The sequence below is a fragment of the Telmatherina bonti genome (genome assembly GCF_933228915.1).
Source record: "Telmatherina bonti genome assembly, chromosome: 18".
Taxonomy (NCBI): domain Eukaryota; kingdom Metazoa; phylum Chordata; class Actinopteri; order Atheriniformes; family Telmatherinidae; genus Telmatherina; species Telmatherina bonti.
The window spans coordinates 9,253,588-9,281,248 of NC_136616.1; the positions used below are offsets into that span (position 1 = coordinate 9,253,588).

At 40.3% G+C, this 27,661-nt stretch overlaps 1 protein-coding gene across 1 annotated transcript in view; it reads left to right on the plus strand.

Moving 5' to 3' along the window:
- Positions 1-649: 649 nt before the first annotated feature.
- The window catches only part of sorcs2 (sortilin-related VPS10 domain containing receptor 2), a gene marked incomplete at both ends in the record, with an annotated part of 372,429 nt that continues 345,417 nt past the window's right edge, over positions 650-27,661 (plus strand). Inside the window, one exon of the mRNA XM_079257909.1 lies at positions 650-982. Coding sequence (XP_079114035.1) covers positions 650-982 — 333 coding nt within the window. The remainder of the gene's footprint in view (positions 983-27,661) is intronic.

Sequence of the window (27,661 nt, forward strand, 5' to 3'; positions counted from 1 at the left end):
GTCCCTGGATCCAAACGGTGATCCGGATCACCACCTAAAATAAAACAGTTCTTTCTTTTAACATTTCCAACAACTCTTGAAAGATCAGTCCATAACTTTTTCAGTTGAACACAAACAAACAGGCAAACAGATAAACACCAGTAAAAACAAAACCTCCTTGGCGGAGGTAAAGATGAGCTCATCGGATTTGTTGGACACGTCGGGAACTAGAAACACACACATGATTGATGGAAAATGAATCAATAAGAGACTCTGTTTCCTGTTTACTCTGTTATCTCATGGACTATTCTGTCCTTCTGCTTCTAGAATGCGTCATCCATAAATAATACATGATGAAAACAGAGATGAGCTCAGTTGCGTGTCTGAATTCCTCACGTGGAAGCCCTTCAGATGAGTGACAGGAGGCAGGATATCAGGTTATCTGCAGGACAGCAGATGGCACCACTGCGCCGTCCTGCAGAAACCGATTGGCACGGAGACGCGTCCACGTTGTTCACACTGTCTGCCTTTGCTTCAGTTTCCCTCTCACCATCCTCCTCCACCCCCCTCTCTCTCGCTCTCTCTGTCTCTCTCTCTCTGCTTACAGTATACACCTATCTATCCTCCTCCAGCATCAGCAGTGTCTCCAACAGTCTCCACGGCGCAAAGCATGGCACCTCTGCGCTCTGAAGAACCGCTCTCCTCTGCTGCGCACCTCTGCATCTTTCTGCTCATGGCCTCGGCCTGGATGTCACTGCCAGGACCCGTGGGCTGTGACAGCGGGGCTTTAACCCGGCGCGACGTGGTTTCATGGGCGGCGGAGAAAGCAGCTCCCCCGCCGGGCTCACAGGACGGAGAAGGTGTCGGTGCGGGAGGCTCACCCCGCCTTAGGAGAGCGCTGTCCAGGGATAAACAAATATCCCTGCTCAGCAGCTCCTTCGTGCTTAAAGGGGATGCTACCCACAACCAGGCGATGGTCCACTGGACAGGAGAGAACAGCAGCGTAAGTAGCCTCCTCCTCCTCCTCCTTTTTTTGTCCTGTCCCGTCACGATCCGCTGGCTCGCGCACCATCATCACCATTTCTCTCTTTGTCACTCTCCTCCGTCAGTCGGTCCAGCCTTTGTGCAAAACACCAGAAACAAGTTATTGTTTCTGGATGGTGGCTGCAGACTTCCACCCTGGAGGAGGAGCAGCGCTGGCTTTTACGCACCCAGGTGCGCCTACCTGGATGTGCGCTGGATGATAAAATACTATGCTGAAATAAGAGTCGTCATGTCAGCACAGAACAGACAGACGACCGCTCGCTTCCATTACAGTCACGTGGTGGTCAGGGGGGTCTTGTAACTGTTTGTTTACACAGCGCAAAATTCAGTGTGACACCCAGGTCATTTACTTCCATCATGTTTAACTGCAGTAAATATAAAGACGTGTTTGACCTCGATTATACAATAAATTAACAAATTCAACTGCTTTCCGCAAGTCCAGCAGGTCTGAGAGCGCACAGGGCCAGTCTGGGGACAATGAACGTGCACAAAACAGCTCAGCTGGACACAGAGACGCAGCCATGAATGAAATCTTAATGGAGTCCTTATTTCATCCGTGAATTTTAGCAGCACTTTGTTTATTCATGCTTGAAAACGCAGATTTGCTTCAATAAAGCAAACTCATGATTGTCAGATTCCAGTTAGTTATTTATACATATACATTTATAAATATATAGTTTGAAAAATTTGACGTAATTTCTTCTTGTTTTCCTGGTGATTGGCCACATGAGAGCATCGAAATGTTAACAAGAGCAGTTATTGTGGATACTGACAGAGGCAGAGTGGTGTCTGGTGGGGACATCACTCTGCAGTTAGAGCTTTTTTTGTTTGTGCAACTCATTGCAGCTGTTGACAGAACAGATATTTTGCAAAAGATGAGGAAATGCATGACAAATTTTAAACACACCACTTTCATATAACATCTCATTTGGTTTTTGATAGATCATTTTAAACTGCTGAATGGGCTCTACGTGTTGAATTAAAGGTAAAACAGTTCAATTAGCTAATTGTTAATGAATTTGGAAAATCAGCAAAAGAGAAGTGATTTGATTGCAAATTAGAAGGAGTTTTTTTCTATCAAGTTTTTATTAAGGATGATGAAATAGTTTGTTGTTATGAACTTTGTGGCTTAAATGAGATTTGAGTTTTATTGATTTTGGGAATAAATCTAAACTATAGGAATGCAGCTGCCCCTTATGAACATCTCATACAACTGAAATTAACCTTGAGCTTCAAAATGGGTCTGTTTCATAACATTAAAGGTATGGTGACAAATATGAAAAGCATGCCTTTACCAACACTTTTTGAAATGGTTTTATTTTTTTCCAAGTCCAGAAATAAGTAGTGGGACTCATTTGTTTTGCAAGGACAAAACATGCTGTTAATTTTTCAGCCAAATTTCAACACAAAACAGACTTTGATGGGTAGTTGCTCAAAAAAGGCTGTAAAGACAGTAAGATGTCTCCAGCCTGCTGCCGGGCGGAGCAGTGTTTGTCTGACATGGTGGAAATCACAGCAATATCAAAATGTTGAAGCCACAGGCTATATTAATTATGCATTTTGTGGATTTTAGCCCATACCCATGCACTAACTTTTTAATTTACACAGGTGCAACCATTTGTGAGAGGACAGCAGGCACTGCTTGCACATGCAGGATGAATTTAAAACCAATGATCTATTGTAAGAAAATATTCAACATCACAAAAGTCAGCAGGGATGGTTCCCTGTGAAACGGTTACATTTCAGGCTTAAGCTCTTTGAAGGACAGCTGAGCTCACTTTACACATCTTTGGTAGATTAGCACAAAGTACACAACACAGGTTATGTTGTTGCTGGCATTGGTCTGTCTGTTAGCAACATAACAAAAAAATTATGGAACAAGTGATTAAATTTTGGGAGTGATCATTGTCTGGGTTTAGGAGTTTCTTTTTCTTGTAATTCAACAAATAGTGTCTACAATCATTGGTAAAATAAAATAAAATAAAATAAAAGATAACATAGTCGATGTTAAATGCAGCAAACAGACTGAGGCCATTAGAAAAATGTGAATGTATCCATTTGCTTCATCTTGGTAAATAAAGTAAAGGATTCTAAATAAATGTTGCATCTATGCTGCATGATGGAAGTAAAGAGTGAGATTAGCTTCCAGTGTACATAGGAGTGTTGGCATGGGGTTTGTAACTGGGCTCCTCAGCCTTTTCTTGTTTTTCTCAGGTGACTGACCCGATGACTCGGTAGAGGTTTTTGCTTCCTTCATGCTTTTAGTTAAAAAAGGAAAATTTCACAGAACATGTAGTTGTCTTGCTAACAGTGAGTTAATAGGACTGACAGGAATAGACTGTGGCTTTGTGGGTCTGTACTGTTGGAACAGTAAAGCATTATTTGCCTCTTAGAGCAAAGCTTGTTGACATTAAGACTGACTCTGATTACTTGTTTTGTTTTTAAAGAACAGTAGATAAATCTAGAAGCGATGGCTAACAGCATTAGCTTGAGGTTATTGGAATCAGGTTTATTTATTTCTCACACACAATTGTGATGGTTGTGGTTTGTTAGCCTATCTTACATGGAAATCGCTCGTCAAGGGGCACCATAACTTTTATTTATGATGGTAAAACAGATTCCTATATTCAGTTTGAGCTCATCTTCTAATTTAGAAAATCACGCCCAAATAAACAGCTCAAAGCGACCGTTCAGGAAAAAGCATTCTAGCTCAGTTTCCCTGAGAAACTCAAACTTTTTGGCCTTTAGAACCAGGCATTTAAGTAATAAAAAGACTGACATTCTCCCCAGGACACTGGGCTGTCTTGTGTTGAACTTCCTCCTCTCTGCCTTCTGTCTTTTTCTAATCCCTGAGTCTGCAGGGATCCTAACGCTCAGCTGCTGCCGACCGTTGGAACTCCAAGGTTGACTTATCCTCAATTAACTTGGTGTGGATGTGTGCGCGGAAAGGTCGGCAGGACTGAGTTCATCCTAGCCTCATAAACACAGACAAATGGTGTCGTTCCATTTCCAATAGCTGACATTTATCAGCGGCATTCAGATTGATGGACGGTAGAAATGAAGCTCTGCCTCCTTCTCTGTTTTATTAGATCTTTTTTTTATGCTTTAAGGTTCCAAATGTAAATCTCTGTTGGAAGGGTCAACTACTTAGAGGGCATCCACTGTCAAATCTATCTTGCTAATGACTAGTCAAACATATGATAGAGACCACCTGGATGTGTCAGTTTCATTAAAATATACGGTAGGTCTCCCGGTGACTCTGGATAATCATTGCATTTGACTTGTTCTGGCCAACTTCCATGGCTTCCTCTGCAAAGCGTTGTAACAAAGTCAATCGCTCGTGGAGTTTTAAAAGTACTGTTATTTAAAACAGCTCTATGTGTACTTTCCTGGCTTCCCTGCTGCAGCAGCTGTCGCTTAACTTTGACTGTTCGATTGATGGATTACAGTATTATAGAGCTTTCCCCCAGGCATCCTTCACAGGTTTATTTCAAGTGCAGATAGTGTATGCACATGAATGTGAGTGTAAGAAGCAGGGCAAGAAGAAAAATTAGCAGAAAATACAATTAGTTTGCATTCATTATCCTTATTATCTACACTTTAGCCACAGAACAACTGAAAGCAAACAACTGACAGGAAAGTAAAAGTCAAAGTAAAAGTCAGTATTACTAAGCTGATTATCCTTAATGTAACGTGTCTGCAGCTCTACAAAGCAAGTGTGCATGTAAGCTACATCTCATTAAGTAAATATCAAAGAGGTATAAAGGTGGCAAGCTTGTTTTATCACCCAGTTTTAGGGTGAAGGAATTTCGTTATCTCCACAGGCTTAGTCACTTCTCCATGTTGACAAATTACCCCTGGTGCTTTGATAGTTGTAGTCATTATATTTCTTTCTTTTCTTCTTTATTATCATTATTTAAATATAGTCCACGTTTGAAATAACTGAGGCAAACTGCCATATAGTTATTTGGCCTAATTTAGCTCTATTTATCTGTTCATTTATTATGAATTTAAAAACTATTTGCTGTAATATTTTCTGGTTTATGTTGCGACAGTGAATCCACAGACGGCTTCCAAACCAGGGTCTAAATGTAGCTGTGTGAGGGGTCTTTAGGGAAACAACATAGTGATATATTTTCATGAAGTTGGGGAACTTTTAGTCCCATCACCAGGAAATATATCCAGTATGTTGCTTTTTTATGTTTTCTGGAAACCTCTGAGACCATGTCCACATGTCCATAACTGCAGATTTTTCTATGCGTTTCTATCTTTTGTCCACTTGCAAATGCAGCTTTAGGGTACTGACAATGAAACGTGAGGATTTTAGGATGCAGCATCAGATTGTGCACCTTTGGATCTAGTAATCTGAAACTCTCTATATAGGATTTCTAACAGGCACCAACAGGGGTCAAAGCTGGAAAAGTTCACATCTAAAGAGATGAGACTATTCGTTGAAGTATTTCCAGATGGAGAACTCTTGGAGAAGCCCTGGCGACCTATCGCCCGCAGGCTGCCGGGATAGGCTCCAGCTACCCCGCCACCCTGACTAAGATTAATGGGTTCAGAAAATAAATGAATGACTGAATGAATAAATGAATGAACTCTTGGAGAATTCTTCTGCTTATTTTGCTTGGCGGTTGAGACGTGGAGTGATTTAACGCTTTATTCTGCTTCCCCATGATGATGTGGTTTATATATATATATATATATGTATATATATATATATATATATATATATATATATATATATATATATATATATATATGTGTGTATATATATATATATATATATATATATATATATATATATATATATATATATATATATATATATATATATATATATATATATATATATATATATGTATATATATATATATATATATATATATATATATATGTATATATATATATATATATGTATATATATATATATATATATATATATATATATATATATATATATATATATATATATATATATATATATATATATATATATATATATACATATATATATATATATATATATATATATATATATATATGTATATATATATATATATATATATATATATTTATATATATATATATATATATATATATATATATATATATATATATATATATATATATATATATATACAGTATATATAAAACAAATAGTCACTATGTCAGGTGTCAGGCACACCATGCCCATGTGCAACATCAGGTGTGTTTAAAGGCACTGATTTAAAATGTGTGATTGTTTATACCTGGGGCTCACTAGTACGGGGTGGGGGGTGGGATGGGGGGGTCATTCCGCTTCTTTACAAGTAGATGCGGAATGACCTCCATGTAGTCACCGCCTACATGTGCAATGAGATGCGATACAGGCAATACGTCCTGTTACAATTATGGCTGAATTACATTTAAAACCTAAAATTAAACAAAGAAGTTAGAGTTCAGGAAAGTCATTGCAATACAGCGAACAGAGTGACTCATGCATGCCTTAATTTCCTATTCTGGACTCTGACTAGTTGGAACAATAACCGATTAATTTAGGTGCCAATCACTCTTTTTTTTTTATCTTATCTTGATCTCAAGAAAACAAAGATCATTACCTTGTGATAACCAGTTAGTTCAGGTGGATAACTCGAGAAAACAAATGGCTGAATGACGTTTTTCCAGGAAAAGGACAGGAATAAACATGCTATCACATGATGAAACGCTCTGTAACCTTAAGAGACTTACTGATTACAATCTGATTTTGAAACACAGTGCTAAAAAAAGTATTTGACCTCCTTCCTGATTTCTTACTATTTTGCAAATTTGTGACACTTAAATGTGTCAGATAATCACGCAAATTTTAATATCAGACAAGTATAACCCAGGCAAATACAAAATAGAGCTCATAGTGTGATTTTATTTATGAAGGGAAAAAGCTTGTAACAAATTTACGAGATAGTAAGAAATCAGGAAGAGGCAAATACTTTTTCACAGCAGAGTAACAGCATAAAAACTAACTAATTGCAGTCATAGCTGCTCTTCCACAGAAAGCAATACACAGCCTGCACCAGTTCTTATCACCAACATGGCTTAGCACATTATATGAAAATTCTTCACACATAAAATACTCCGAGGTTACTTGTTGAAATGCATGCAAGGAGTTTAGAATAAATTCAGTTTAATAGAGTTGTAGCGGATGTCCTGCATAGGGTAAGCATTCTGAGTGAAGAGCCTTCACCACTGAAAGGACTCTTTGTGCTTGTCTCTCTCCTTTCTGGGTTGCTGACTAGCCCTGGGGATCCCTGAGCTGAGCTTGTCTTCCATCTATTTCTATCTACTCTCTATAGTGATGAACAGCATCACTGTGTGTGTCCCTGATGTATGCATCTGGAAACAGCCCTTGGCATATTATAGGCTTTCTCTGTTTTGTGTGGATTGATTTTTTTTCAAACGTCTTTTTCTCTTCTGTGTAGAAAGATCAGAAATGGGCATTGTAACCACACCTGTTTAAAACATATTAGTGAGCATGCACGTGTGTGTTTGCTGATAACTAGTGGTTTGTCCAGCAGCAGTCTAAGTGAATAATGAGCTCCAGAAAGGGTGCTGACAGTCCCAAACTCTTGGCTCGCCCTCAACCCCCGTTGGGAAGTGCGGGTAATTTCTGCCACTTCCTGGTTTAAGAGCCCTCCTGGGGCGAAAAAAATGAAAAGGGGGAGATCACTGACTGAATGAATCATAAATCTTCATACATACTGTGAGATCACATCTCTTTTTCTGATCATGGTAGGCTGAAAAGCAGCTGAAGCTGTCATGTGACATGATGAAAGCAGTGTAGGTTGTGTGCTGTTTGTCATTTTATGTACATGCAACCCCACACATGTACATAAGTAATCAGTGGCAAGGATGTACTGAGCATGGAGCAGATGTAATAAAGCTGTTGCCTCCTGGGAGAGCTGGCAGAGATGGACGGAGCTGATGAAGTCTAAATCTGTGATGAAGCTTGTGAAGAGGCTGCTGTGTTTGCTTACATGTCTGCTTCTTTGCAAGGCTGGAATTGTAATCTAAATGCTCACAGTGACAGTCTACATTTCTTACAGTACCCATTTTTTCGTCCTTGCTATCAAAGAAAAACTTGAAGTCCGATTTGGGTGATGAAATGTGTCTAATAGGAAATACAGTTCTGTTACCAGTGCTGCAACTGGGAGCTCTTACATCTTATGTCATCAGTTGTTTCCAGAGGGTGGATCAGCACTCAGTTATAAAAGTGACTGCTGAATCACCAAGGAGTCTGCAGGGTGTGCTTTTCTCCTTGTTTATTATTTTTCATGCTTCTTGAGCCCATATACAGTAAAAAGTGTCCCAGTCTTAAATCTGATACAAATCCAATGTTTTACAAAGCGAGAGATCAGCCTACAAATACACAGACATGTACAGAAAGCAGCAATGGATATTACAAAAAAACCTATTTATAATAGCTAGCGTAATCCAACTATTACTCGGATTGTAAGTAAGACGCATGAATCTGTGGACTGCTCAGCACACCACAGGGTTTTGTGCAGATGGTCTTTCTTGGTGGGAATGTTCACTCAGGCTCAGTAAATTCCATCAAACAAAAAAAAAATCCTTTAACACAACTGACAGAAAGCACGTCTTTGACTATTTTCGGTTCAGTTGAGGCCTGCTATTTGCTCTTTATGTCAAACACCGAGCTCATCTGGTGACAAGCTACATTTGATGTTTTTTTTAGTTGTGGATGCTTTCCTCAAATGATTTTATACGGCTGTGGTAGACGAACAATTTGGTAGTTTTTCAGCTCTGCATGCTTCTTTTACGTGTTCCCATTAGCATTAGTACCCTCCAAACTGGTTTACTTGCACTTAAACAGCATCTCACACCAGTGACGTTAAGTACAGTGAAAGGCGGCTTTCTCTATCCTCCACATCTGCCTCTTCTCTGGCACGCCATCAAAGTTTTGACACCTCAGCTGTTTTGATATTTCCATCGAAAACCCCGTTTTCACCTTTCTTCACCCTTTTCTCTGTTCATGGCTTTCACATCAATGTTCTTAGCACTTCTTTTATATTACAGTTGAACCACCCATAACCCTAATCTTCTCCTCCTTCAAATCATCCCCACACAACGCACAATGCCCTCAGATTGCATGCATCATCTTAACCAATCCGATCCGAGTATTATCAGCCTCCAGGATACGTGTAATCTAAACATGGCATTGGTTGAATTTAAATAGAGTATTTACAAGCAGCCATAATGTTTTTTTAATAAGGTACACGCTTTTCTCTGCATTCTGAATTGTGACTCATGCAGGTGCATACACACGTAGAAACAGCCGTGCTCTGTAGCATGCACATGCATGCCCTCCAGTTGGACTTAATGCAAAAGGCATTTGTCTGTGGTTGATGTACTAACAGGTTCAATTGGTCCCTGGTTGTTCTGAGGAGTGCTGGGACATGTGTCAGGAGTCTTATTTCTTATTTATCTTATTCGTTTATGTTCATTCTGCTTATAAAGATTCTCCAGAATGTAGATTCTTACACTGGCTCCAAATGACAAAGTGCAACCAAAACATTTCCATCACAACACGTCCAAACACAATGTATCAGGGTGTGGCTCTGCAACACTGTAGATCAGCTCTTGTCTTCCTGTCATGGATGACTGACGCCTGCACTGTTTATGGGTTTAAAAGACTTATTACTGTCACTTCAGTTCAATACACATTTTGCAGGTTAAGATAGTGCTTTATTCAAAAGTCATTTATTGGTCTTTCTTATGGGCTGCACGGTGGCGCAGTGGTTAGCACTGTGGCCTCACAGCAAGAAGGTCACTGGTTCAATCCTTGGCTGGTTTGGTCAGTGGCCTTTCTGTGTGGAGTTTGCATGTTCTCCCAGTGTATGTGTGGGTTCTCTTCGGGTACTCCGGCTTCCTCCCACCATCCAAAGACATGCCTGATAGGTTAATTGGTCACTCTAAATTGCCCCTAGGAGTGAGTGTGAGCGTGAGTGTGGTTGTTCGTCTCTCTGTGTGTGGCCCTGCGATGGACTGGCGAGCTGTCCAGGGTGTACCCTGCCTGTCGCCCAAAGCCAGCTGGGATAGGCTCCAGCTTCCCTGCGACCCTGAATTGGAATAAGCGGTTCGGAAAATGAATGAATGAATGGTCTTTCTTACAGTTTTTATCACTTTTGAAGTATTTAATTGGATTTTTTTTCTTGGCCTTCTCCAGGTCTTCCTTGAGGCCTTGGTACTTCTGCAGTTTCTCCTTTTTCCTGATCATTGGGGATGGATACATGGATCACTACGGCTTTCCTCTGCTGCTCATCCATGATCACTATGTCTGCTTGGTTGGCCACCACCATTTTATCTTTCTGGATCTGGAAGTCCCAGAGGATCTTAGCCCTCTCATTCTCCACCACCTTGGGGGGAGTTTCCCACTGGGACTTAGGGGTCTCCAGTCCATATTCTGCACAGATGTTCCTGTACACTATGTGGCTACTAGGTTATGGCACTCCATGTATTCTTTGCCTGCCAGTATCTTGAACCCTGCTGTGAGGTGCTGGATTGTTTCAGGGGCTCCTTTGCATAGTCTGCACCTGGGATCCTGCCTGGTATGGTAGATCTGGGATCCTGCCTGGTATGGTAGATCTGGGATCCTGCCTGGTATGGTAGATCTGGGATCCTGCCTGGTATGGTAGATCTGGGATCCTGCCTGGTATGGTAGATCTGGGATCCTGCCTGGTATGGTAGATCTGGGATCCTGCCTGGTATGGTAGCTCTGGGATCCTGCCTGGTATGGTAGCTCTGGGATCCTGCCTGGTATGATAGATCTGGGATCCTGCCTGGTATGGTAGATCTGGGATCCTGCCTGGTATGGTAGCTCTGGGATCCTGCCTGGTATGATAGATCTGGGATCCTGCCTGGTATGATAGATCTGGGATCCTGCCTGGTATGGTAGATCTGGGATCCTGCCTGGTATGGTAGATCTGGGATCCGGTAGATCTGGGATCCTGCCTGGTATGGTAGATCTGGGATCCTGCCTGGTATGGTAGATCTGGGATCCTGCCTGGTATGGTAGATCTGGGATCCTGCCTGGTATGGTAGATCTGGGATCCTGCCTGGTATGATAGATCTGGGATCCTGCCTGGTATGGTAGATCTGGACCTTGATGGCTCTGGTGCTCAGGGCCTTCTCCTGTGCTGCCATGATTAGTGCCTCTGTGCTGTCCTTCAGTCCAGCCCTCTCCATACACTGAAAGGACTTGTTTACATCGGCCACTTCAGTGATCTGCTGGTGGTACATCCCATGCAGGGGCTTTTCTTCCCATGGTGGTTCTTCCATCTCGTGTTCCTCCAGATTCTATTGTCTGAGACATTCACTAAGTGCTTCATCCCTTGGTGCCCTCTTCCTGATGTATTTCTGGAGCTTGGATGTTTCATCTTGGATAGTGGCCTTGATGCTCACTAGTCCCCGTCCCCCCTCTTTGCACCTAATGTATAGTCACAGGACACAAGACTTGGAGTGGAACCCTCCATGCATGGTGAGCAGCTTCAGTGTTTTGACGTCTGTGGTCTGAGGTTCCTCCTTTGGCCAGTTTATTATCCCAGCAGGGTATTTGATCACTGGTAGGGTGTAGCTGTTAATTACCTGGATCTTGTTCTTGCCATGTAGCTTACTTCTCAGGACCTGCCTCACTTGTTGCAGGCTGTGGCAGCTTTCCATGTGGCTTCTTCATCGTTACTATTCAAATTAATTTAAATAAATAAATATGTGTGTGTGTGTGTGTGTGTGTGTGTGTAATAAGAGGATGGTTAATGATTACAAAGCATCTGTCAAAAACAAGTAGCTATTTTTTTGTTTGAAAAAAAAAAAGAAAAACAAAAAAAAAAAAAAAAAACCCAAGTAGCTTTAGTCTGCTTGAACAACCTGAACATCGTCCAAACTTTCCTTCCTTTTGTAGACCCAGCATGCTTTCATTGTTTTCCAGTTGTGCCTCTGTAAATAGATTTTTTTGTCTTTTCTTCTCACTCCTCTTGTTTTGTGCTCTCCTCTGAATCTTCTGTAGTTCAGCTGTCACGGCGGAGAGTTCCAGCTTGTGTTGCCCTGGCAACCCACATTAGAATCCTGTTTGGGTCTTCCAGTGGTTTGGTTTCTGTACTGAATTCAGAGTGGCCGCTCGCCTCACATTTCTCTCATGTCCTGCATGTTTTTAATGCAGCCTAGGGACATTTCAACATGGTCATGTAAACTTCTCACATAAAAAAAAAGAAAAAAGAAAAAAAAGAAATAGTTATTTTCATCATCTAAAGTCAGTGAAGTCTTGGTTTATTAAGGAGGATTTCAGAAAGATGCAGCATTTCATTAGATTAGCAACATATTGTATTCCTTCACACGGATTAAATCAAAAAGAATTTAACTATTAATTAATTTTTCATACATAAGTTTCATAACTTGCTTTAATAATAAAAATGATAAAGATGGAAAAACAACAAAGTTTAAATAATGCAAAGAATATAAAACAACAATCTCATTAAAACTGATGATACATCTCATGCCACAATCTCCTCGAATGAATGCATGAAATTACAATAGCTTGCTCTCACATGCTTACATTCACCTCAGTAGTTGTGCATAGCCCACATTTTAGGTGATTCCTTTATTAAAGGTTTGTAAATCATTTTAACTGGTTAACTGGTTAACTGGTTAACCGGTTAACTGGGGGGTGCTAACTGTAACTGCTGTCTTGCTTTACCTGACAAGATTTCATTTGCTGCACAAGAAGCCGACAACAAACATGTGACTTAATTTGAACTTAAGTAAATGTTTTTGTTCATTCACCAGGATATCCTGGTGATCTTTATGATACAAAATGAACAGAAGCTGTCATAAAGAATCTGGGACAGAATGGAGGTAAACAGCCAGTTGCAATTTGTTTTTTTCTTGAATAGCGTAATTTTCTATGTACTTTTCTAAGGAATTTCTAGTTTGTGAAGTTGCATCAAAACTTTGATCTGACAAGCAATCATATCTGCTTCGTACAGTAATAGCCATCCTGGTCTGTTTGATCACCACTTCATTTGCTATAAGTATATCAGCCAGCAAAAGACAAAAGGTGGAATACAAACAATAGTAAACCATTTTCTTCCAAGTATAATTATTATTTTTAACTCTCTAAAACTGCCCCCTCGTAGTGGTTGAATGACGTCAAATTATACATTTAATTTTATATAAACAACATGTTGACTTTCATGCTATTTAGGGAAACCATTTCACACTCTCACTTCTTCTGGTTTACAGTGGGCTGATGAAGTGATTACAATAAAATTCACTATTAGTGTCATGAGTCAAATGAAGGTTTATCCTCCAGTAGCAACCAATAACATGATTCACATTTTGCTGGATTGATTGGTTAGATTAGTAAATGTGTATTATTAAATAATTGGCAAAATTCTTTATGAATGGTCAACTCAGCCATTTTAACTATATTTTTAACTTGTCACAAAAGATATGTAGACATATAGAAGGTTAGAGAAGAAGGTAATAAAAGTAATTCTCCAACGCTGTGTGTTATTTGGGGCTGGTATGTGATGTATGCCTCTGTTTGCATTCAGCTGTTTGGAGCTGATAGAAAGCTGCCCCTCAGTGCAGCACTGAGAGTTATGAAATGTGTCACAGCAGGGTTGGTCCATCATTTCACCCTTACAGTGGGCACATTTAGATTTTGAAATTTACTCTTCTAGCTTTCCTTTTGTTATCTTGAAAGATGCAGTCTATCCTATCTTTTATTCCAACCTCAAGAAGCCTTGTATTTATGTCAAGTGTCAAAAGAAAAAAACATATAGATTGTCTGTGTTCTTCATTATAATGAATCCACCCATCCATCATCCATCCATCCATCCATCATCCATCCATCCATCCATCCATCCACCCACCCACCCATCCATCATCCATCCATCCATCCATCCATCATCCATCCATCCATCCATCATCCATCCATCCATCCATCCATCCATCCATCCATCCATCCATCCACCCACCCACCCATCCATCATCCATCCATCCATCATCTATCCATCCATCCATCATCCATCCATCCATCATCCATCCATCCATCCATCCATCCATCCATCATCCATCCATCCATCCATCCATCATCCATCCATCCATCCATCCATCCATCATCCATCCATCCATCCATCATCCATCCATCCATCATCCATCCATCCATCCATCCATCCATCCATCCATCCACCCACCCACCCATCCATCATCCATCCATCCATCATCCATCCATCCATCCATCCATCCATCATCCATCCATCCATCCATCCATCCATCCATCCATCCATCCACCCACCCATCCATCATCCATCCATCCATCCATCATCCATCCATCCATCCATCCATCATCCATCCATCCATCCATACATCCATCCATCCATCCACCCATCCATCATCCATCCATCCACCCATCATCCATCCATCCATCCATCCATCATCCATCCATCCATCCATCCACCCATCCACCCATCCATCCACCCACCCATCCATCATCCATCCATCCATCCATCCATCATCCATCCATCCATCCATCCATCCATCCATCCATCCACCCACCCACCCATCCATCCACCCACCCATCCATCCATCCATCCATCCATCATCCATCCATCCATCCATCCACCCATCCATCCACCCACCCATCCATCATCCATCCATCCATCCATCCATCCATCCATCCATCCATCCATCATCCATCCATCCATCCATCCATCCATCCATCCACCCATCCACCCATCCATCCACCCACCCATCCATCATCCATCCATCCATCCATCCATCATCCATCCATCCATCCATCCATCCATCCACCCACCCACCCATCCACCATCTTCCTATCCCCTTGTCTGTGATGTTGTCAACGGACAAACATTGTGTACAGATCGTAAGACCTCCCACTCGTCTTCAGCTCTACCTTGGTGCCTTCACAACAAAGCAGTGACATAAGCCGTCCAGCAGATATTGGTGTCTTGGGCAAAAGTACCATTTGAATTTGCTAAAAATGATTTAACTGTTCTTTAAATACCAGGTGTTTTGAACTGGCTAACGCTAAGTTGCTAGCATTGCCATGTCCACCTGCTGTTACTTCTCCACTTAGCCTCCAACGTTCAGCAGCTATGCCAAACACATCCACCTGCTTTCAGTGCAATGTCATTGGCATTGCTTTTGTCCTGCTGACTATCTAATGACGTGATGGGTATATTTAACTCTGTTACAAGCTGATGTATCTGCAGAGAGGGACAGCTTTTCAACACTATGGCTTACTGTGGGAAGCAGTTTTCTTCTTTGAGATGAGGTCTACTCTTTTCTCTTTACATCTAAACATCAACTTTAAGCTAGCTATTGACTGCACTGCTGAACTGTGGATGGACCTTCTGTTGGACGCTTCACTCTAAAACCTCAAAGTGTTTTCCACACAGAATGTTTTGCTGGTTGTCATCTTTGTCTCGGCTTGTTTCTTATATTGCTACTTTATTTGCATTGAACCTGATAGCGTCAGATACTTTGAATCAACACCTATAGCAGTGTTTCTCAATCCTAGTCCTCAGGCCTCACTGCCCTGCAGGTTTTATGGGAAACCCTACCTTAACACACCTGCATGAAGTAAAGGGCTGAAGTTCAACAATCTGGCTCAGGTGTTTTGGAGGAGGAACATGTCTAAAACAGGGCAGTGGGGGGTCTGAAGACCGGAATTGAGAAACACTGACCTATAGAAAGAGAAGCTTCTTCGGTTGTATTTTCCCTGGTGGTTGGCAAGCAGCTTGGTAAATTGAAGCCAACTTGTAGTGTTCATAAGACACTACTAACAGGTTCTGGTTAAAATAAGATGATTGCTTGTCCAGACATTGATCACATATTCTATTATTTTTTTTATATTAGATTTATGTTTTGGAAATTCATTCTTTTGGTTTGTATCTGCAGATTACTGAGAGAGTTAGGTAGTAGATAACTTGTGAATATCACCAGACCATTATTCATATATTTTCACATATGATGTTACCATATTCTAATACATTTGATTAATCTGTGCATCATTTTAGGAGTTAAAAATTCTGTTAGTGTAAATGCTTCAGAGGTTTTAGTACCATCCTGGAGAAAATGGCCAGAATCATTTGGGCATTATGAAGCAAAGACATAAACTGCAGATAATAAGCCTTGAAAACATAGGTTCAAGGTGGATAGAAACAGATGAAAATGGGATATTTGTGTGTCGCATGTTAGAATGCGTCTGATCACATTTCCAAAATGAACAGAATGTTAGGGATGAAGGTCAGCCGTTTTGCTATAGTGAACGGAGTGGGTTTTACTGTTAGCCAAAACAGTCAGTCGGGACACATTCAGTCATTTTGATTAAGCAAAGATGTCCAAACTTTTGTCTGATATTGTTTGACAGATACTTTACCCTGATTAATCCTGTACTCATTTAATTAATCAATTATAGGATTACTGACATCTTAGTTCTCATACCTCTCAATAAGAACGTTAAGGAGTTTCTTAAATACTTGTGAAGGATCTATATTATTTAGTTTAAACATAATTCACAAAAAACAGCATTTCTCACATAAACTACATTAAGGCTAAAGGTCAAAGTGTGTTGGGGGTGTCACAAAGCAGTGGTGAGGACCCAAACACAGACCAAGAGGCAGGGGAACAGGGAAGCAGTATATATATTCACATAGAAAACACAAGAAGACACAGGTGGAATGGATAAGCTAAATAAAACCAGGTAAACTGTGTGTCTGTGCTGTCAGGATCAGCAGTTGTTTTACAAGGTTAGACAGAAAACTCAAGGAAAACTACAAACTAAAATGGGAAACCAGAACTAAAGACCACACAAAACACTCCACACCATAACAGGGGGCCATGTTCTTTTAAAGGAACTGTAATTTTTCCACGTTTGGATCCATAGTTTGTCTTGAAGGCTAATCCCAGACGTTAACTCGGCTCTGTGTGAAGTTCAAAGGCATCTCTGCCACCATGGATCTCCTCAGATTTATGTGCTTGCATATTCCACCAATGACGCCCACACTACACACACAAGGTGACTGGAAGCAGTAAAACATGAATTACCATGTGTTGACAGACATGAAGCCAGTCAGTTATTGCTTTTTCTGGAAATTAAATAAAAAAAGGAAAGAAAGTGGGCTGAATGTTGGTGGCTCAGTTGATGGCAATTAGTGCTCTGGCTTATCAGGGGAGGAATGCTGTTGGTGGAGAGCATGTGTAGGAGGAAAGCTGAAGAAAGAGAGAAGAAAATAACTTTACTCTGAGGTTTGGTGTTTTTAAACTCTGCTTGTTCCTTAGTGGTTTTCAACAAAAGCGCTGTCAGGATCAGCCGTTGTTTTACATGAAGAAGACAAGGCCAGGCATTGTGATCTGATGCTGGTGACGGCGTTGCACACAGACTGTTATTTCCATCTCGCTTGCTCCCTCTGTGTCCCTGTGCATCTTCCACCCTCTCTACACAGTTTACTTTTGCCTGATTGATGCGTGCCTGTGTGTGAGAATAAAGATGCAAAGCAGCGACAAATTCAATTACTGTTTGAAGCGCAGCTTGTCACAGCAGTGGCATCAGTTGATTTCAATATTCTGCAGCAAAAAAGGAAACAATGCAGAGGCTTGAGAGGCAGACAGTGGGATTCTAAAAATAAGCTTTAATGCGAACTAAACTGACAATACAGTGGGGTTTTAATATGCACATCACAAAGTTGAATATGAGGTGTGCAGGTTTGGATGAATCAACATTTCCTTTTAAACCGCTTTCTGAAAAACAGTGAAAAAGGTCATGAGGCTGGAATGGATAAATGTAGTGCAGGTTTAAATAAACCAAACTGATGGAAGTGAAAATATAAATCCAAATGATCTTTCAGGCCAACCAATAAATGAAGCCAATTTGGTTTTATTTGTGTTTCTGATATGCTGTAAATGAAGTTTAGTTCCATGACAGAAGGTCTGTCAGCTGCAATCAGAATTTAGATTTGGTCCATCCGAACTGCTGTGAAGCCTAAAAATCTCATGGAAAGGTGCAAGGAAAGCTTTGCTTCTATGGTTTGTTTTCAGGTCTTTCACTGTGTGAACATTGGTACTGCCTGTGGTAGAATTAGTCAAATTCTTTTTAAAGGCAGTTTTACATACTATGGATGAAGTACCGCCATGTCTGAGGTGCCAGAAAGATCAACTGCATGAGAATGAATATGTGAAAAGATCCAGTGGAAGATTTCTTCAGCTCTGGAAGCCTCTGCCAAAAAGAAAAGGTTTTAACCTGGCGAGTGTTTTTCATTTAAGATGTTCAGTGTCAAATATGTTTCAATTTATTTATAAAGTGCTTTAAGGCTAAAGCTGAACAAAGTGTTGAGCATCAACATAGGTAAAAATATAACAATTAAAATTAGTGTTATGTTAATGATATTTTAAGAATTGATCTAAAATAGTAAAACAGAACACTTTAAATCTGAAATAAGATTAAGTTGCAGGTTGGTTTGAAGGCCAAAATTTTAAAAATAAACACTATAAAAGGTGGAATTTCACCCTGTTAAGTCTCAGAAAGGGTCCAGACGCAGGCTGAAAAATTAATTCGTTTTAAATTAAAATTGCAATTGATGACATAGTGATTAGCCAATTTGAAAGAATTGCGATTCCTTTTCATGTTACACAGCACCCAGTACAGGTTCCACACATACAGCGTCCATGGTTTCACCAATCCACTGGCTTCCAACAGCAGAGCGACCAGGTTTAACCACACATCCTTTTTTTTAAGTTAAAAACATGTAAAAATGAGCTGGGATTCTGCTCCATCTCAGCCACAAATGTGTTGACAGTGGATTTGCTTTGTGCTGGACAGGATCTATAAACGTTTAACCTCACACACCACTTGATTACTGTTATATCATATCTTACTGTATTATAAAAAAGAACCATTAAATTTATTGATTAATTGGTTAGTGCATTACCGTTTCACAGGTGCAACAAAGATATCCGTGTCTATTTTTTTATTCAGAAATTCACTGTTTATGTCCTGAATATCTAGGATTATAGACCTTGACTGTCTGACAAACTGCACAGTACCAGATATGTCAGAGTATTTGATAACTGCTTTGCACACTGTTAAAAAGATTTAACAAGGTAAACTTGAGGGCGGTCTGAAACTTTGCTGTTTACTCTGTCAGAGCGCTGTCATCCCTGACTGACTCCATCACTGATTCTCAGCATGCCTGCTTTTGTTGACTTTTTCCCGTACCAGTGCTGTCACATGACAGGACTCCACAGGATTCCCAAAAATATGTTTGCAATGCACTTTGTCTTCTTCCTGTTCAATCACATCATTCCTACTTTACACAGTGTCCCTGTAATCCAAACTTAGCTATTTGAAAAAACATTAAACAAAAATAACCAACAAACGTCCAATGAAACTGTGGCTGACTCTATTTGATTGTTTTTTTTCTATTTGAACTCCTTCCTTATCTGACAATAATGAACAAGGGAGAGGAAGAAAGAAAGTGATGGTAGAATGAAGGAGTGTCGAAGTCTCTTTGGAACAATGTGTGTAAACATAAGCAGTGCATCATTCAGGTAATGAGATTCTCCACTCTGTTTAAATTTAAAGGCCCTCAGCACCTGAGGAGGACAAACACACCCACTCTTAATGTGTGTTAAAATGCACACATTCACTTTCTCAAAGACACACTTTCACACTTTTACCCTCCATTCCTCCCTCTGTGAATCCGGTCAGCCTGTTTGTATGCAAATACAGCATTTGGAATAAGCCGTGATACACAGAGAAGCCCTGCAGAAGTTCAGAGCTGGCGTGCTGAGGTGAAGAACACTCCAGCTGGGAAACGATGGCTGGCAAAGGAAAGCTTGTTTGCCTTTTTTTTCTTTTTTTTTTAAGATTGAGTGTATTCAGCAACAGGCCCAACTAGTTCTCTCCTCTCTTTCTGTGGTTAATCCCCCTTTCATTATCATCCTTTTCTTTCTTTTCGCCTTTGTAAAGTAGCTTAGTGACAAATGCAGTGCAAAACACAAGCTGATTTCCTGAATGTGGCGTCTGTCTTTTGGGACGGATCTGTAAAGCTGCTATTGAAAAGAAGTCCATGTTGGGATCACAGCAAGTTGTTGGACCAGAGTTTTATTTCTATATGCTTTATGTGCATGCAGAGCCATGTATCATTCATGTGTATAAGGGGCCTAGATGTTAAAACATTCTGAGAATATTCAGAATCTACAGGGCTTCTTAAAAAGATGATTATGCCAGTCGCCTCACATCTGTTTAATAAGTTCCAATAAGCTGATGTCAAGAGAAAAAAGGGTTTGCAGTATAGTCTGAAATGATCTGAATACTACGGTGGCTGGGAAGTGCAAAACAAATTAAACTTTCAAAAAACACATTTCAAAATTCAAAAACAAAATTACATTTTGAAAACCAATTCACAATATAAAAAACAAATTTCAATTTCAAAAACCAAGTTTAAATTTTGATAAACTAATTTAAATTAAAAAAAAAACCCAAAAAAGACAAATTCCCTTGTTTTAGGAAGTAAATGTACATTTTTAAGAAAAAAAATTATTTCAAGAAACAATTTTACATTTTTTGGAAACAAAAATAAATTTTAGAAAAAAAAAATTAAGAAGACAAATTTCTATTTCCAGAAACAAAATTATATTTCAGGAAACACTTTTAAAAGAGCTGAAATAATCTCTAACTGACAGAACACCTTTATAAATCCTGAAACAAATGAACAAAAGGCAGCTTTACACGGAAAAGGAGGGACTTAAACACCGGAAGTGGCACAATGTCGTGTTGTAGTAGAAAGCACGATTTGGTAGTCTCCTCCTGAGCTGTTTTATGTTTGATTCCTGCTTGTCCATTTTGACAAATCAGGTCAGATCGTTGTTCTTTTTCTTCTCACTGTCATATATAAATCGCTTTTTTACATTTTAAGAATAGAATGAAGAATAGATGCTTTTTAGCAAATGATTGAGATGTTAAAAAGAAGTTGATGATAATGTAACAACACTTTTGTTATAAAAACACTTTGTTTGGGGTTTACATACCCAAGCCAGTTGGTAGAGATGATCAGGCAGGTTTGTTTCCACTATTTTTTTAAAAGAAATTTGTCGAAGTCACTGCAAATTTACCTTTACCAAATGGTAGACCCAGACCTTTAACGGCGAAGCTAAAAACACATACAGATACAAACTGAGTCTTCTGTCCTTTTGTCCTGTCTTCTGTATCCTGTAAATGCATGTTTAGGTCAGTCTGAGTGCTGGCGGGTGCTTAACCAGACGTAAAAAACAGAGCGTACCCCCAGAAACCGCAGGGCAGTGCTGCGTAGCTCCCATGAACCAGCAAAAGGAACATCGAAGAAGATGTATTTAATGCCAATACAGACCACAACCATCTACTGTCCTTTTTTCTGTCTCTCAGAATGAACATTATCATGATGAGCCTTGTGTTGTCGTAGTTTAAGGTCTGGGGAAAAAACCAAAGATATACCCTCATTTGACATGTCCCAAACAAACACCTGTAGTAACGGACAGAGAGAAATGCTTTGTGAGGCTTCTGCAGAGCTGCTTTTGTAACTTTTACTGACTTAATACTAACTAAGCATTTTTCAGGCATTTTTTGTCTAAGAAAAGCTGCTTTTTGCATGACATCATGTGAAAGATATTTGGTCACTGCTGGACATGATTTGGTTTCTGTGCCCACAGAGCAGCTCAAGCTGGATAATATTAGAACAGGAAGTGCTTGACTGCACAGTTGCTGAAAACTTCATTCTTGAGGATGAAATATGACGCTGTATTTCTTTTCCGTGCCTTTATGTTGGATTGTGTTGTGTTACTGTCTTTCCCTGTGAGTCCCATGGCACTGGCTCATGGAAAGAAGACATTCTTTTCTGCAGTGTTACTGCCTTGTGAGGCCATTCTCCTCCCCATTGAACCTCATCTTTCTCATGGCCCTCTTTTTCCTCAATCAGTCCTTGGTTCTTCAGTCCCCTAGCCTGTGAAAGGCAGTCAGACCGTCATTCAGAAGGACAAGTTTGTATAAATTACTCTTAAAAATAGTAAAATTACTTTTGATTGAATGTGTTTGCAAACTTCGTCTCTGCAATAGTTTGGTTGCTCAGTTGGAGTTTTGGTGGCTAGTTGGAAAAGATAGAACGAACATTTTTCTTTCTCTCTCTTTCTCTCATAAATCCTTTTATTGGAACTGGCCTCAAACATGGCTTCTAGTTGCCAAGAAAGCCGCCCTTATTTTCCAGTCAGCTGCCACCACTAGCCCAACACTCAGCATGTTTTGACACACTTGGGTAGGGTGTATGTGTGCTGTAGAAAAAGGGTGTTATGGCTCCAGTTTGTGTCTCTCCACATCCGTCACAATGGTTGCTAAAATCCCCATGACCTCATTCTCATTAGCAGTGCCTCCACAACAAAGAGCCAAACTGGGGCTCATGGGCAACGTGTACCAATCTTTAACAGATGATGCCTGCTGCATTTTTAAAACATCTTTGCTGCCGAAAGACTGAGAAAAAGCAGCTCATGTGATATTTATGCAGGTCTTTCGTCTAAGTGTGAACTGCAGGAGTCCTTGAAGGTCTTTTAAATTAATTAAGCTGAGCGTGGACTCACCAAATTACAAAAAAGTGGTAGACCTTGGAGAAACACAGCCATGTGGAATATTTTTAATGCCAGTTTGCCATTTTAATTAATAAGTTGAAGCTTGAGGCTGACGGCAGGGACGTTTAGTCAAAGGTTTACACTAAACAGCTTGATCGGAAGATAAATCTGTTGAATTTTGTTCTGTTTTGGCAATTTTATTAATTTAAGCAGTTTTCCTACAGCAGAGCATGAAGATCAAACCTGCTACTTCTCAGATTCAGGAGGGTTTGCATCCATTGACTGCTGAGTTGAAGATATTTTGCCTTTTGTTTCTATCTCTCCCTCTCTGCTTAATGCCTAAACAAGGGTTATATGTGTTTCTAGCCGTCAGAGGTATTCAGGATAAGAAAGACAATCATCCAGCCTGCTGCTGGGCAGACAGGAGATAAAACAGTAAAAGGAATGATGATGAAAAGATTCTCTCTTAAAATCTCCCACCAAAAGAGGGGATTATCTCTCAGGAAAATTTCTCCATCTTTAATGATCGTCTTTTTCAATCTTTATCAGTTTCTGACATATTTTTCGCTGGTCTTGTTAGATTTTACAGCCTGTCACAAGACAAAAAACCTGCAGCTGAGATCTGTTTATACGGCATGGAAAGGAAGACCCTCATCTGAACTCCCAGCATGCACCCAGCCTGTGACCCTGCTGAAAATGTCTTTACTGTTGAACACGGCATTTTTATCAGACCAACGCCACTGGGAAAGTGTGCACATGCAGAGTGGAGAAAATGAACATGCTCTCTGGGGAATGTTGGAGGACTTATTATTTGGGCGATGCTTACTGTGTGAAATGCTGATTGGCTTCAATTAGCCCACTGGCACCGTCACAGTTTGCACATCCCTTTGGTGCCGCCTCCAGCTCTGCCGTGACAGCTTCTCATCCGTCTGCCTGGCATGCTTGCTTTGAAATAAATGGGATTAGACAGATGTTACTGTTGCTAAAAGGGAGGTGAACACCTGGCTCAAATCCACGTTACCCCGTGTTAGTTGGGGGCAGTGGCAGGGGCAGCGCTAGAGGAGAGACCACAGTGGCAGTGCCCAGCTCTGCAATACAAGAGGGAGAAAGGTCTCTCCAGACAGCTGGAGCACCACTGTCACTACACCAGTTTGGAGTCAATTTTAAAGTGGTTTCCTCACAAATCATATTTTTGAAATACAGAAATTCTGCTGCACACTTGTCTCTGTGCAAGTACAACTTAAATGTTATGTATGCAATGCTAAGCTAGCAGTAGATTAGTTTTAAAAAGACGTGGGAAAACCATCATATTTAGTTCTCTTAGGACCTATACATCAACTCAGTTTATCAGAATTTTGACATTGGAGCTGAAAATAAACTAATAAACTATAAAAATGCTCAGTATCCAAACTACTTAGTCCCAACAAAGCCTGAGCAACAATTTAGTTAGAAAAGTAGGCCATCAAAGTTTCTAGTTGATTTTAAGATAAGTTACAGCATGAAAATGTGGAGAAATATACATCCTTAACCAGTCTGACTTGTATGGGACAGGGTGGACACCTCTGGTTCTGGGGAGAGCAGTCCTGTAAGTTTACACCAGATCCAATATCAATACACCAGATTAAAATTGATGAATCACTGAGCAGTACTTGAGAATAAGTCAAGTGTTTTAGAGCAGGTAAACATCTAAAACCTGTAGGAGTGTGGCTCTGAAGGACTGCGGTTGCCTATATCTTGTATGGGAAGACATAAGAATGAATTTAAGAGATATTTCTGACTTTGTTGTACAGAAGAAGGACACAGTTCAGGCTGAGACAGAATCCAGTCGCAGTGCCAGCGGCTTTTATACATGGCCATCCCATGTGTAAACGTATGCCGCCAGCACTGGGATTGTGGGTGGAAACATTTGTATTGTAGTCTTGGTGTGGAAGAAACATGAAGGCGAATACGGACAGATGAACAGATATAGTTAAATGTAAATGGAAGAGTTGGAAAATAGCGTTAATATGCATAGCAGTAAGTCCATCATGTGTTGCTCCTCTGTGGAGTGGAAACACTCAAACATTTAACTATTTTCTTCTATCAACACCCCGCCTTACACTCGCATATTTTACCCTGCTCCAACCCATTGTCAACGATGTCCTACGCTTGCTTTTTCAATTTGAGACACAATTTGCCGGGCGAGATAGAGCCCCATGTCAGGGTGCAAATCATCCCACTGTGTTGGAGAAATTGAATTTTCAATGAATACGTGATTGGCTGCTCTGTGCTCCCTGGCATGCGCAACGGCTAATCCTCCACGGCAGTGTTAGCTGGTGCCGGGCCACAACAGCTGCACAGGCCAAAGTCCAAACACAGACGGCGAGACACACCTATATGATGACATTCTCATGTTGACTGGACCCCTAGAGGGTCACAATCACATACTCGCAGCAGGCTGCCGGCAGCTGCCTGTTTGTTTGAGACTTCAGAGCATGCTGGGTCCACATGTCACCACAATTACAACCCGCTGAGTGTGTGTATGTGTGGAAATGTGGGTGTGTGTTGTGCTTGGAGTGTTACTATCTGGTTTACCTCTCATGCTGCATGTTGCTTTTACAGACTGCTTGTAGGCCACCACATAACTCCAGTATCTACGTGTCGTATCTACCCTCATACTAAGATCTGCTTGAATCTACCCTTTTGAATCTTTATACAAAAAGAACACTGTAATTTCCTAATTTCACTTCAGCAGGCTGATTATTACAGGAAACCATAATGACAGTATACTCAGGCTAGATAATGCCCGTGGACTTGCCTGTCATACCAGACAACTGCTTGCATGTGAGTCACAAGAGCAGGTAATTTAACACTTTCTCCACCCTGAAAATTTCCAGCTTGCTATTCTTTCAAGTCAAGCAAACAGGAAGAGGTGACAAGTATCTGACATACAATGTTGCTTCAGGTTTTAAGTGTTCTGGGCTTTAACATTTTGTTAGGGGATTTATTAATTCAAGGCTAATTGTTTTTATATGTGTTGAAACATACAGTCGCAGGCCATTTTATTTGCTACACAGGTTTAATATCTTGTTAACACACATATCTAACCAGCCAATGACATTTAGTGATGCAGACATGGTTAAGATGACTTGATGAAGTTCAAAGTGTCAGAATGAGGAAGAAACTTTTAAAGGAATTTAAGGGACTTTGAATATGGCTTGTTTGTTGATCTGATGATTTGAAAGAGTGCTGGTCTACTGGGATCCATCTGTAGTGTTTACAGAGAAATGGTCTGAAGAAGAGAAAATCTAGAAAACAGCAGTTGTCTGGAGCAGAATAGACGATGGAAAAATGTTTCTGGTCTGAAGAGTCGCCATTTCAGCTCCTCATTCAGATGGTAGGATCAGAATATGATGGGATCCATCCTGCCTTGTATCAATCCTTCTGTGTGAGGACTTGTTTTATTTTAATATGCATAAATTATTTTATCATGTAAAGCCCTTTGTGTTGTCTTGGCCGGACAAGCGCTGTATAAAGTTTGTAAGAATAAGTAAGAATAAACTTCTACTTCTGTTCTGACCTGAAAACTCATGCTGACCTGAAAATACACAAAGCAAACATCCGTCTATGTTGTTATAGTTACCACTGATTCACTATTCATCTGATCATAACGTTTTTAAAGCTGGGGTAGGTCATGTTGGGGAGCTAGCGAGATGTGAAAGCGGCGCCCTGTCTTGGCTTCTCGCTGTCTGGTTTTTGGTCCTTGTGTGATCCAAGGCTTTTTTCTTACCTCCGCCAAGGTTATGTGTTTACCTGCATTTATCTGTTTGTGTCCAAGATAAGTCAAAAAGTTATGGATGAATTTTAATAAAATTTTCAGGTGTTGTTGGAAATATGAAACAGAAGAACTGATTTAATTTTGGCGGTGATCTGAATCACTGTTTGGCTCCAGGAATTTTTTAAAGGCCTTAGCGGAGGTTTGTGCTCTACGAGTGCTTTTCTAGTTTGCAGCTTTTTCCACCAACGATTTTCTCTTTCTCAGCTGTTTAGCGGGAAATCCTTCCTGCATTTTCTCAGCCATGTTTGCCTTCTGAGTTTCTTCTTCACTACTTTGTATTTTCATCCTATTTCATATGCAGGGTGTGGCTATCAGGTATGCGCTGCTGGAGGGGGAGGAGGGGAGCCGGGGGAAGAAGCTTACGGAATATAAGAAATGAGCAACTTCCATTCGGCCCGAATGTTTGGATTGGTCAGAGTTTTTACAGATTTACTGTAAACTATATTTCTAATTGTTTATGATTACAGAATGTACAGACTATCAGGACAAGGAACCACTTCACCCAGAGTAAAACATGTCTCTAATCAAGATTACCTACCCCAGCTATACATGCCAAACATTTTTACATAAAACATTTACTTTACAGAAATACAAAGGCTTGGTCCCCACTAAAGTGTGAATATGTAGTGTGAGGTACAACACAATAAATCATGCACAGGCCTGATTTTTCTTTGCTCAGTATTATTTCCAGTTTTAGAAGCGAAGAAAAGGCTGCAGTCAGAGCATTTTCTTGCAGGGGTTTTCCCCTCATTTCTGTTATGTGAAGTGAACCTCTGCCAGGGTGAAACTTGATCCGTTTTCACGGGGAGCCCAGTAAAAGACATTTGATAGGTTTTATAGTTTGTTTTTGTCTTCACTGTTCAACGGTAATTGGGCTTGATTGACTGAGTGGACGGTCAGAAGAAACTGTCCACAGCTTAGGAACCCAGTTTTCATGTAGCTGCCAAAAAACAAGCAGTACACTAACTGAGCTAGCCTTTGAAAGCCCACATGATATACTATCATTAACATTCCTCTCCCTTTAAAAACATTAGCATTAAACAGAACTTTCTACAACTGTTTCAATTCTGCAGAACTAAGCAACAATTCCTGTTTTTTTCTATTTTTTTCTCATTTCTTTCAAGATTTCTAACTTTCTTCCTTTTATAT